General features: G+C 38.7%; 1 protein-coding gene across 3 annotated transcripts in view; it reads right to left on the reverse strand.

Annotated features, from left to right (window-relative positions):
• CASP8AP2 (caspase 8 associated protein 2) overlaps positions 1–12,257 on the reverse strand; it is a 33,663-nt gene that overhangs the window by 16,249 nt on the left and 5,157 nt on the right. For 2 of the 3 annotated variants that reach the window (XM_004696238.2, XM_045294523.1), the window contains exons 2-6: positions 11,029–11,111; positions 5,245–5,307; positions 4,479–4,579; positions 3,869–3,943; positions 2,733–2,848 (exon numbers count right to left, since the gene is read on the reverse strand). In XM_004696238.2, the coding sequence (XP_004696295.1) occupies positions 2,733–2,848; positions 3,869–3,943; positions 4,479–4,579; positions 5,245–5,307; positions 11,029–11,083 (410 nt within the window). In that variant the 5' untranslated portion in view covers positions 11,084–11,111. Of the gene's footprint in view, positions 1–2,732; positions 2,849–3,868; positions 3,944–4,478; positions 4,580–5,244; positions 5,308–11,028; positions 11,112–12,257 lie in introns of those variants that run through there. The other variant, XM_045294525.1, reaches the window with a different exon arrangement.

Genomic DNA, 12,257 nt, shown 5'->3' on the forward strand with positions numbered 1-12,257 from the left:
AAAAAAAAAAAGTTCTTCAAAGGGATCCAGACAATATAATGACCCAGACAGACAACTCATTTTAAAGGTGATTTAACCATGGGGTGGGGTGGAGAATATGTTCTAAAATTAATATGGTAACAATTGCACAATTCCCCTTGATATAATTAAATGACTGGAGTGTTGAATTGTATGATAAGTATATTACTTGCCAATAAAACTATTAAAAAAAAGGACTCAGACACACTATCTGGATGAGGGGGCCATTAGACGGAGCCGTAAGAGAGTCCTCGACAAACTTTTCGTAGCCTCCAAGGATAAATAACAAAATGCCTCCACGAATTCAGGAACTAAGCTGATATTACTTGTACTGGTGGAAACAACCACAGCCATCTTTATTTATGATAGCTTTATTGGCATATAATTCATTTATCAGACAAGCCATCTTTATTTTTTTAAGGCCTACAGTGAAATCCTGCTCTCAATTGCCATGCTGGCCACACCATGAGAGAACTGTCATCTGCTCTTCAATCATAGTGAGCATATATCATGTGCCAGACACTGTGCTAGACGCTTGATACAAGGGTAAGGACACACAGACTTGGTCCCTCCTCCCAGGAAGCTTACCGTGTTATGGAAGAGAAAGGCAATAATTAGTTAATCACATCCGTGATTTGAAAATTTACACATGTACATGAGCTACAAAAGAGAGATCTGCCCTGATCTGGGAAAATGCACAAGTAACCCCTGTGAAAAGCATGTGTAAGCTGAGGCAAGCAAGACGAGTAGGTACTTCACAAGGAGAGGAGAGGAGCATTTCAAGCAGCGGAAGCAGCCCAGACCACAGCAGAGCATGAGGTACATCCAAGGCATTCACAGAACCGCAGAACTGGGTCAGAGCTGCGCATCTCAGGCGAACATGGTGAGAAGGCTTGAGAAATGTATTTAGGGCCTTACAGCGAAGAGCCTTCAGGTGAAGTTAAGACTTCCCAAGTACAATGAGTAGCCACTGATGTGTTTTAACCCAGAAACCAGGGCTGGGCTGAATGGTGTTTGTGACAGTGGGATAATCCAGGCTGTGCTCCAGAGAGATGTTCTGTGCCTGTAAGACTGAAAGGAAATACAGCAGGCCGTGGAGAGGGCAAGTGGATGCCACTCCAAGACTTCTGCCAGTTCAGATGAGGCAGTGGGACAGAGCAGTGGTGATGACACAGACGGAGAGAAATAGTTCTGTGAAAGATCAGAAAGACCTGAAATCTACAAGACTTAACAATAACCTGATCAGCAAATGGATCAATGGCCAAAGGGGATGTGAGTTCCAGTTTGGGAAACAATATCAGAGGACGTATTAACAGCGTCCTCTTCTCTCAAAAGTGTGCTGGCTTAAGCAAGAAATTAACTGGTCAGTACTTCTCATCTCCTCATTTGCACTAGTTGGCAAAATGAGGAGGCACTGAACTGTGCTGTGGAATATTGGGGGAAGGGACAGGATGAACCATTTAGTTTGGGATAAAATGATTTTGAGAAACCTTTAAAGGCATCTACTATAGAGATATCAAGGACTTGTCTAAAAATATAATAAAACAGACTTCGTATGACTGGGAGTTCCACAAAAGAAATTATTGATACAGATGAGAAAGGAACTAGGTTTGAATTTTAAGGACTTGAAACAGTCAAGTTCAAAAATACAAACCTAAAGTTAGAAAGAAAATTAAGAATCATTACATCACGGAAGTCAAAAGGAGAGGATATTTCCAGAAGTGAGGGCCAACTGTGTCAACCAGTGTGGCAGGACAGGTGAAGATGAGAAGTCAAAACTACCTGATGGATCCAGTGGAATTCCTTGTTTACCAGTGACAGCTGCTTTGGTGGACCAATGGGGGGCGAACATGATGTTGAAATTGGCCCAAGAGTGAGTAGAAAGAAAGGGCATGGAGATAGCAGGTTTAGACCACCTTTTATTAAAGGTTTGGCTATGAAGGGGAGAAGAGACCTGAAATTTGCTGAGCAAAACACAAAACACAACCAAAAAGTAGGGGATCAGGAGAGAGAAATTAATGAAGGAAACCCATTTGGAGATAGAAAACCAAACAATTGAGAAAGAAAGGCGTCTCAATTAGACCAACAAAGGAGAGAGAGAGAAGCCCTCTTAATATTGTAGGACTCTGGTAGGAACCAAAGGAACCTTGGTGTCATGCCGCTCACTTGAAATATTGGGGATTTGAACCCACCAGCTGCTCCATCAGAAAAGGATGAGGCTGCTTGCTTCTTAAAGATTTACCACCAATGACGAAGATGGAGCCTACAGGGTCACCATTAAGTCGGAGTCAACACAGTGGCAAGGGCTTTGGTTTTCGTTGGTTTGGCGGGGAACAAGAACCCATGACGAAGACACTATCGTGAAGAGTACCACAGTCCTGAGTATTCTGAGAAAGGTATGTAGCAGTATTCGATTAATACTCATGTCTGCAATCAACTTGACTGCAACTCAGAGCGACCCAATCGGACAAAGTAAATGTGCATCCGGGAGTTTCGGAAGCTGCGAACCTTCATGGGAGCAGAATACCTCGTCTTTCTCTGAGTGGTTGGTGGGTTCAAACCTCCAACCCAGCAGTTAGCAGTCCCATGTGTAAACCAAAATCTTAAATATTTAATAAAATGCATGGCGGTTAATTTTGCCACTCAAGGTTAAAAATACTCTATAGACCAACACCTAGGCAGTTTATAAACAGATTTACATGCCTCAGTTATACCTTTGATGAAGATTATCGATTTCTTCATCCTTGCGGTTTATTTCTGCCCTGGCAGTTTTCATAAGTGCTGAAATATTCTTCTTAAGAGACAGGTTTTCATTTTTTAAGCTGCAATTCTAAAGTATCATACATGTATTAATAAAGCACATTGCTATAGAATTACTAACACCATTGCTGGTGTAGTTAATAACTAAAGTGAGTCCTTACATATTGTATCTTCTGTAATTGTCAAAAAAAAAAATCCCATGAGAAATACACTTATTCCCATGATGCATGTGGGAAAGTTGAGATCCAAAGAAGATAACTGTCAGCAGACAAAGGCCACTTATGTGAAATCACTTACAAACAGGGATCAAAATTTCAAAATAAACAGCAGGAAGAATTATTCCCCATAGCTTCCAAATTAAACATAAAAATGGTATAACTTTATTATCTAACAAGTGAAGTTGAATTTGCGATAATGTACTAATTAACAGATGAACAAGGAATGAATCAAAGTCCATTAATTTTTGGGGACACGAGGAAAAACAATTTTACTTAAAAAAATTATAGCAGGATATTAATTATTCCTTATTATTATAATATACTTGTTTATTTCAGTGTGATCATTAAAAACAGGTCATTGTGGAAAAACAAGCTCCGTAAGTGTTGGGTTGCTAACCATAAGGTTGGTGGTTTGAACCCCTCAGAGGCTTCTCTGGAGAAAGATGAGGCTGTCTACTCACGGCAAGATTTACAGTTTTGGAAACCCTCTGAAATTCAAGGGTCACCATGACATAAAAGTCAACTCAACTGGCAAGATATGGGGTGAGAAGACAAAAACTGAAGGGATTGGCACTTCCCCCCCCCAAAGGCTTTTCTAAATCTTTAGTTCTCAAATCACTCAATTTTATAAATTTTCTGTTATATAACTGTTAACTAGTCTAAGTCTGAAACAATCTTATGTTAGTATCATTTAACAAAGCAAGACTTGCAGTTTTCCTATTATCAATTTCATCAAATGAGGCATGTTTTGCCATATTTGCTATTTCCTTTAATAAACAATTTTCCTTATAAACTATCAATGCCTTAGCATTTTACTACCAACTTACCCCAAAAAATACTTTATTAAATTTTAATCTTCATTAGACTCTTACCTGCGTCTGTATTTCCTTATACTTTCTCATCAGTTCTTTCATTTGCAGCTGGCATTTTTCATATTCTACTTGCAACTGTGAAACATAAAAAATGAATTTAGCCATTACTCTAAATTATTCTCTTAGCTTGAATGACTTTAAATATTTAAAATTTTGTACATCATTAAGAGTCAATGAGGTCCACTTACAGTAATAGCTATTAAATAAGACTACTAGGTTTTTCAAGTTGGACTATTTGGGAATGGTTTTTTTTTTTTGGGGGGGGTGTTTTTTATCTCATTTCATTCAATATCCCATTTTCAGCATTCAAATAAAGTAGAAAACAATCTGTCTGATTTATGCCTCAGGACATGTTACACACCGTACAACCTAAATCAGTCCATATCTGAACAGATTAAAACTGTTCTATCACACTGGTCGACTGTTGAAAGTCTGTCTACTAAAACTATCACTAAATTTGACAAGCATTCAGAAAGCATTCTTTAAAAAGATGATCTGAAGACTGAAACTGATAAATATTCTTTTAGTCTAAAAGTTGTAAATTCAGAATGTCTAGTAATGTCTAGTAAGCAGATGCCTGTCCTTAACAATTGCGGCAATCCATGCATACATCATTGTATGTTGCTTCCTTGGCGGTCCCCTCTTCTGTCAGGATCTCTTCATATAAATCCAAACAATCTCTGGGTGGGACACAGGATTTGGGAGCAGTGTCTAAAGCAAACAAACAAACAAACAAGACCCCTTACATTAAACTACATTATGATGTCTGATGTGTCAATCTCCTCCATCTCTGCCAATTTATCCAAATCTACACCGATTCCATAGATGAGATTTGGAACACCAGTTTCCTTAAAATAGTTAGGTCACGGAACCAGATGCCAGAATCCTGTCTGTTCAAAGCTTTGAACGAGTCAATATGAAGAGTTTCTAACTTAAATAGATTATCATGTGCAGTCTGACTGATTCATTTGAAAATATTTTTATTAACCACCACGTTCAGACCTTATAATACTACGCTATTTGTGACAGTATGAGTAGTAATCTAAGTACCAACCCTACCACTGGCTGCATTCACGTGTCAGGAAATACTTCTGCACAAGGTCAGAATGTATCTGAGACCTGGATGAATAACCAATCTGTGCACTAATTTGTTTCACTACTCGAGTTGTCGGCAAGAAAACAATTGCTTTAATATGAGGGGGCTCCAAAAAGTTCATGGAAAAATCCCATTATCTTCTACTGCCATCGTCTCCGTGAACTTTTTGATGTCTGCTTGTATGAGGCTTTTCAATCATTTCAAAGAATGGGTAATTATTTACGATACACTTAAAACCACCTATCAAGCAAAATGAAGGTATTTTATAGAATCTACCTACCACACACAGAACTGTCCAACCCGGCATATATGTCCAAAGAGCCTTCATCATTATTAAGAGAAGCTGCAAGAAAAGTAACTGTTAGTTAAAACTGATTTTTATGCACTTAATGAAATATTTCCACTTCTATATTGAAGGTACATGAAAAGTGTTCGAATTTTTTTAAAAGTTGTTTTTCGACAGCCTTACAAACAGGAAAACCTGAGTACACTGGTTCATGATACTATTACCTCAGATTTACATACTTAAAGTTTTTCATTAAGAAACAAAACAAAACAATTTTCAGTAAATAAGCTATTTTCGAAACATAGTGGATCTGTTTCCAACAACAACAAAGTAGTTCCTATCGGAACAATTCACCCACAATTAACAACTATAAATTCTTAACAAAACATTAAAAGCTGAAGAACTAGAACAGTGGTTCTCAACCTGTGGGTGGAATGACCCTTTCACAGGGGTCGCCCGATTCCTAACAGTAGCAAAAATCAGTTATGAAGTAGCAATGAAAATAATTTTGTTTTGAGAATGATGATGGCACCGAATGTACAAATGTGCTTTACACAATTGATATATTTATGGATTTGATACGAGTTTAATGAGCCAACAGAATTTTTTTTAAATAATAATTTTATGGTTGGGGGGGTCACCGCAACATGAGGAACTGGATTAAAGGGTCACAGCATTAGGAAGGTTGAGAACGACTGAACTAGAGAGTACCAGTACTTCAAAGCACAGAGAAGTCGCATCTGAAAGAAAGCAGCACTGGAGTTCTCACCAGCTCTTACAGCTTCTTGTGGGAAGACAGGGCCTAGGCCTAGTTGACGCCATACAGAACGCTAACAATTCAGATAGAGATTTCCAACCAGGACCCAGAAGACACACTTCAGGGGTAAAGTGAGAGGAAGTAGAAAGTGCCAGAGGAAATCCAGAGAACCACAGAGAGAAGTATTCAAATTATGATTCAAATCTCTGCGAGACCCTAACTGCACAAGTAAAACAGAATTCTGGAAAAGCCCAGCTGAAGCTAAAATAACACATTTCAGCTGCTATTCATTGCAGGAGAGATACAAGTTTGAATTTTGTCAAGTATTTGCTAAAGTTAAAAGCAACAACCCTCTCAAGAAAAAAAAACAAAACAGAAACAGAATCCAGTGTCTCTGTAGCAGTTAGAATGTCCCAAATATAACAAAGTTACTACAAACATAAGGAAACAGAAAAACGTAATTCATGATCAAAGTGAAAGAATACCAAATGAAGAACAAGCCTCTTAAGACTTTTAGGATGGAAATTAACAGAATTTTTTTAAAAACAGTTTTAATGAGATATAATTCACATCCCATATAATCCATTATTTGATGTGCACATATCAATAGTTTCCAGGGTGGTTGTGCAGCCATTGTCCCGACCAACCAACTTTCGAACAGTCCCATCATCCCAAATAGAAGACCCCTCCCCTAAGCATTCCCAACTGTGGCAGTTACATAATTGGTCAACTTGCAAAGGGGTGGGGTCTAGCCTGTCATTCAGGTCACAGCCAATGAGGCCCCCGTGTGGGCATAACCTTCTTCTGAGGATTCTGGGAACTCCTCTTTTCCTGGAGGTGGGACACACTGACTGTCTGCTTCATATTCCTGTTGACAAGCCACATGGAGCTACATTGATGGGACCCAGACCCCTAGGGCTGAAAGAGCCATGTGCAGACCCAAGCCAGTGCTGAGAAGCTTCTACCACTACTGGATCCACAAGACTTTCCACTCACTGGCCGATGATCTTCCTGCACTTGGCATCATTGCATGTGTTGCGTGAGTCAGAAGAGGAACTTATAGACTGGTACTGAACATAAGAGCTAATATCAGACTTATGGACTTGATCTGGACAGGGCTGGGATGTTTTCTTAATATACAATTACTCTTTATAAAAAGGTCTTGCTTATACATGAGTGTCTCTGGATTTGTTTCTCTAGTCTACCCAGACTAACAAACCTACCATTCACTCAGGAAGTGCCCCCTCCTCCGAGCCCTGCCCAGCAATCACAGATCTACCTTCGGCCTCTGTAAAATGGCTTATTCTGGACCTTTCATATACCAGCAAACCTTATTTTATCATGTTTCATTTTACTGCACTGCGGAAAGCCTGTCAAACAAGCCTCCAGGCACCAATTTCCCAGAAGCGTGTGCTTATTTTAAGTCTCTGTTGCATTTTGGTAATTCTCACAATATTTTAAACTTTTTAATAATGCTACTGCACACTTGATCGACTGCAGAATAGTATAAACATAGCTTCTGCATGCACTTGGAAACCAAGAGTCACGTGACTTGGTTCACTTCAACATTCACTTTACTGCACTGGATCCAAGATCGAACCCACAGTATCTCCAAGGTATGCCTATACGTGGAATTGTAAAAAGACCTGTCCTGTGGTGTCTAACTTTTTTGACTTTGCCTAACATTTTTGCTTCTTTTTCTGTTTTTATTATCTCCACATTGCCAAGTTATTTTGAGGGGGATGATGGGGGTGGTGGTGGACATTTTATTGTGATTTGGGTGAAAATTTCGAGCAAATTAGTTTCCCATTCAACCACGTAGACATATTTTGTTTCATGACAGTTTCAATTTGACAGCCCTCTACGCACTCCCCACCAAGTTCCATGTCACCATTTACACATTGTCCTGCCTCTCTTGCCTTCTGAACTTTGTTTTTGGGCAAAGGTTGCCTTTTTGGTTTCGAATGGCTGACTCTTTGAGGAGCATGTTCCTCACAGGTGTAATTGTTCACGTAAAGACTCGTCTATTGTTTTACTGAAAAGCGATCTCCAGCAGCAGATTCAATTCCACGTTTGAAAGGTGTTTAAGAGCTGTATTCTCAGGGGTTCCACCAGTTTATTATGATTTTTACTTTTGTTCTGCCTTTTCCTCCCACTCTGCCCAGGACCTTGGTTGTGATCCTGAGCGTGCTAAGTAGTGATGACCAGAGCACTAGTCTCAGGCTAATAGGAGTGCATTAGTCTGTGTGGTTCATTTAACACCTAGAAAAATTTGGAATGAACAGATTTTTTTGTTTGTTTGCCTTCACAGAGAAATTGTATTGGTAATCATTTACCTTAAGTTTCAGAAAGAGGAACAGATTAGCTCAGTCCAACATGATTGGCAGTTGGCAAAAATCTAGTGAAGTAAGAAAGTGTTCTGATTGCTAAGGATTTATCTGGATGCGTTTAATACCTAGCCATCTAACACTTCAGACATAATCCAGAACCAATGTATCATCCCCCTCTCTGTCATGTTAATACCTCACCTACCTCACTTCAATGTGGAAATAGTTTCATTAAATATGGTTCCCAGAGGAACAAGTTCCCCCGGGCCTAGAGCCATGAGCACAATGCACAAAAAGAAAAACTCAAACTCTGATAATTTACTAATCTAAGGAACAAATCCTTCCAATATATTAAGAAATAAATCCAGTTACAAATGCACTAATCGGTCTATGTCAAAAGGATCTGTGTAGTAACTAAAATCAGCTGGCTATTTACAAGATCCACAAACAGGAATGGTGCACCTAGCCCCATTCTGGCCCTCAGAAGCCAAACGTGTTCTCTCTACTGTAGGCCACATACAAGAATCCATCTTCCTCTTTCTCCTCGTAAACTGTCCCATAATAAGGATGGACTGTGGGACTGGAAATTAACAGATTCCAAAGCAGCTATTAAAACTAAACTCAATGACATAAAGAGTAAAAGAACAAATACAAAATATCAACAGAGAAATACAAACACAAACTATCAAATAAAATTCTAAAACAGAAAAAATGCTATTATCTAATATAAAAAGTTCACTGGATAAGCTTGGTGGAAAAATCATGACCTGAATGACCAAAACTAAATATCAAATCCACTGTCATTGAGAAGATTACAACTCATATAGGCTTTATAAGACAGAGTATGGTTTACTGACACCATAAAATTTTATGGGGACAGTCTCATCTTTCTCCCTTGGAGCAGCTAGTGGGTTTGAACTGCCAACCTTGTGATTAGCAGCCTAACACCTAGCCCAGTGCCATTGGGACTTCTCATCTTAAAGACAGATTAAGAGAAACTATACAATCTGTAAAACAGAGAGTTTTTTGTTTTTAATAGTTTCAATGATCTATTGAAAAATATCTGAAGATCTCACACAAAGTATATCTGACTCCTAGAAGAATGAATATGGCAAAAAAAACACACCTCTCAAACCCCCAAATTTGGTAAAACATACATTTACAGATTTTAAAAGTGCAATAAATCCCAGATAGAGTGACAAGAAAAAGAATGATGAGATTAAGTACTCAATTTGGTCTTTGTCTTTGGTTCCTGAAAAAATAACCCTCATAGTCTTTCAGCCAAGCAAGATGTCTTTTATCTTCTAAACCACTAGGCAAAACATGGAAATGGGTACAAATGAATGGGGGTTACAAAGATTTCATCTGGTCAGCTAAGCTCAGGAAGGGAGGACGCATAATCCAATTATGCACAGTCAGTCACTGGCTCAATCAATCATGGCCAGGCCAGGAGACCTCATCACAACTACTGCAATGAAGCCTTCAGTGTTCATACACAAAAGACCAGGGTTTCCTGGACTGGTGAGAGCATCTACTCTGAGGCAGGTGACACATCTCAAGGGACAATGGAAGTCTCTCACTGGAACCTTTCCCAGACCAGTCCCTGTACCTCTTTTTGTTTGTATCCTTTCCAGTTATAATAAATATAGCAACCTAAGTATACATATTTTCTGCTAAATCTGTGTGCTCTAAGGAATTCGCACAGGGAGCCAGCACGGGCTGGCATTTGGCAGTATGAAGGACAGTCCTTCTACCTTCTGAGCGTCAACCCTTCACTGAGTGGCTGAGGTTAAGAGAATTGCTGCGCCAGCCGCTGTTCTGAGAGATGATAGCTGTGTAATGTGATCCACCTCTAGTTGACTGAGGATAAAAAAAAGAAAGGAGTGTCAATTGGGTGGCAAATGACAAGAAATGAGAAGTGGGAAGATAAGAATGGGATCCACTTCCAGGTGGAAACTGGACTCGTGATGCTCCTTACCATACAGTTAGCAATAAAGGTGGATGTACTCGCTGTGTCCCTTGCTCAGTTTTAGTGCAGCTAATAAGGATGTCATAGCACAAGTGGAATTAAGATAGAACAACCAGAAAGTAGGTCTCCTAGGGGGCTTTGGAAGTTGACATGCCACATCTATTCCAAGTATTTTTATTTTATGAATTTATTTTACTACTACAGCAGTCCTTGGGGTTACAAATATTTCAAAGCCGCATGTGCGGCAAGGGAAAGCGATTGTGAAGAATTTGTTGCAGCAAGCATTTCAAAGTGGGGGCAAATCTACACGTTAGAGGACAAGTACAAGTCGTCCAATATTAAATGACTGTAGCCCAGGTACTTACTGTATTACGTTTTGATTACTTCTTTTCCAAACTAATCATCCAATGAGGTTATCAAAAGTTCTCTTGAACAATAAGCATGAATGCATTTACTGCAAGTATTAACTTCAAGAACAACCAATATCTATCTAATATTTTTCTAGATTTCATAATCACTACCATTTATATTGAAAAAATTCCTAATTTGAATACAACTAGAGGCTTGAAAGTATACCAAAAGTTCACATTCATTACACACTCCCAATGTAGGAGGCATTTCTTTGGACTAACTCATTTATGTGTGAGAGAAAAAGATGGTAAGAATAAGTAATTTTGCAGTTCAAAAATAAATTTAGAAAGATGACTGAAAATACTAGCTCTTACCAGAAAAGACATCAAATAAACCTGTTCCATCACCATTGTCATCATCTGCTGCCATGATCCTATTTCCTTTTGATGGTCGCCATCTAATATATTAAGATAAAAGGGGGTTCTATTGTTAAAATCAACCTCACAATTCAGAGAACAAGCATCCATATACAAGCGCCTATGTATAAAGATGTATATAAACATATACACACAGACACACAGATATACAAAAGGCTTTAAAAACAAAAAAATGTTTAACTTCACCAATAATTATGGAAATGCAAAAAGTAGCAACCTCCCAAACTTTCTAGGAAGCTAATATAACACTGATACCTAGAGTGGGAAAGGATCCCACACGAATTGAGAACTACAAACTGCTATCTCTAATGAACATGGATGCAAAAATCCTCAATAAATACTGCCCAATAGTATACAAAAGTGTATAAAATGAGTAATTCAGCATGATCAAGTGGGATTCACTCCAGGGATGACTGAACATCCCTTAGCAGTATTTGCCACACTGACAAGAAAAAGGATTAAGAACCACATAATAATATCGATAGACACAGAAAAAGCATTTAACAACATTCAACACCCATTCCTACTTAAGACACGCAAAAATATAGGAGTGGAAGGAAAATTCCTCAATATGATACAAGTTTAATATCTATATATGAACAGCCAACATGGTAGTCATTGGAGAGAAAAAAAGACAAAAACAATCCCACCAAAATGGGGGACCAGACAAGGACGCCCCTTGTCCCCACTTTCACACCGTACGGCAGGTTCCTAGATAACAACATAAAGCAAAGGAAAGACATCAAAGGAAAAGAAGAGGTGAAACTATCATTATTTGCAGATGATATGATTTTATATATGGAAAACCCCAAAAACTCCACGAGAGAAGTGATGGAAGTAATAAGAGGAATATGGCAGAGTGGCAGGATACAAGATCAACAAACAGAAATCTATCTGACTGCTATATACATCAAACAAGACCACAAAAGAGGAGATCAAAAAGGTAGTACCCTTCACAACAGCCAAGCACAAATTGAAATATCTAGGGATATACTGAACAAAATAAAAACAAAAAATTTGTACAAGGAAAACTACAGATCATCCGCCCTGGATTCCCTGTATTTCCAGTTTCTATCTGTACCAGTGTACATCCTCTGGTCTAGCCAGACTTGCAAGGTAGAATTCGGATCATGATAGTGGGGATGGGGAGGAAGCATTTAGGAACT

Source organism: Echinops telfairi, unplaced genomic scaffold (genome assembly GCF_000313985.2).
Source record: "Echinops telfairi isolate 266 unplaced genomic scaffold, ASM31398v2 ScPeMD7_3533;HRSCAF=4204_0, whole genome shotgun sequence".
NCBI lineage: Eukaryota > Metazoa > Chordata > Mammalia > Afrosoricida > Tenrecidae > Echinops > Echinops telfairi.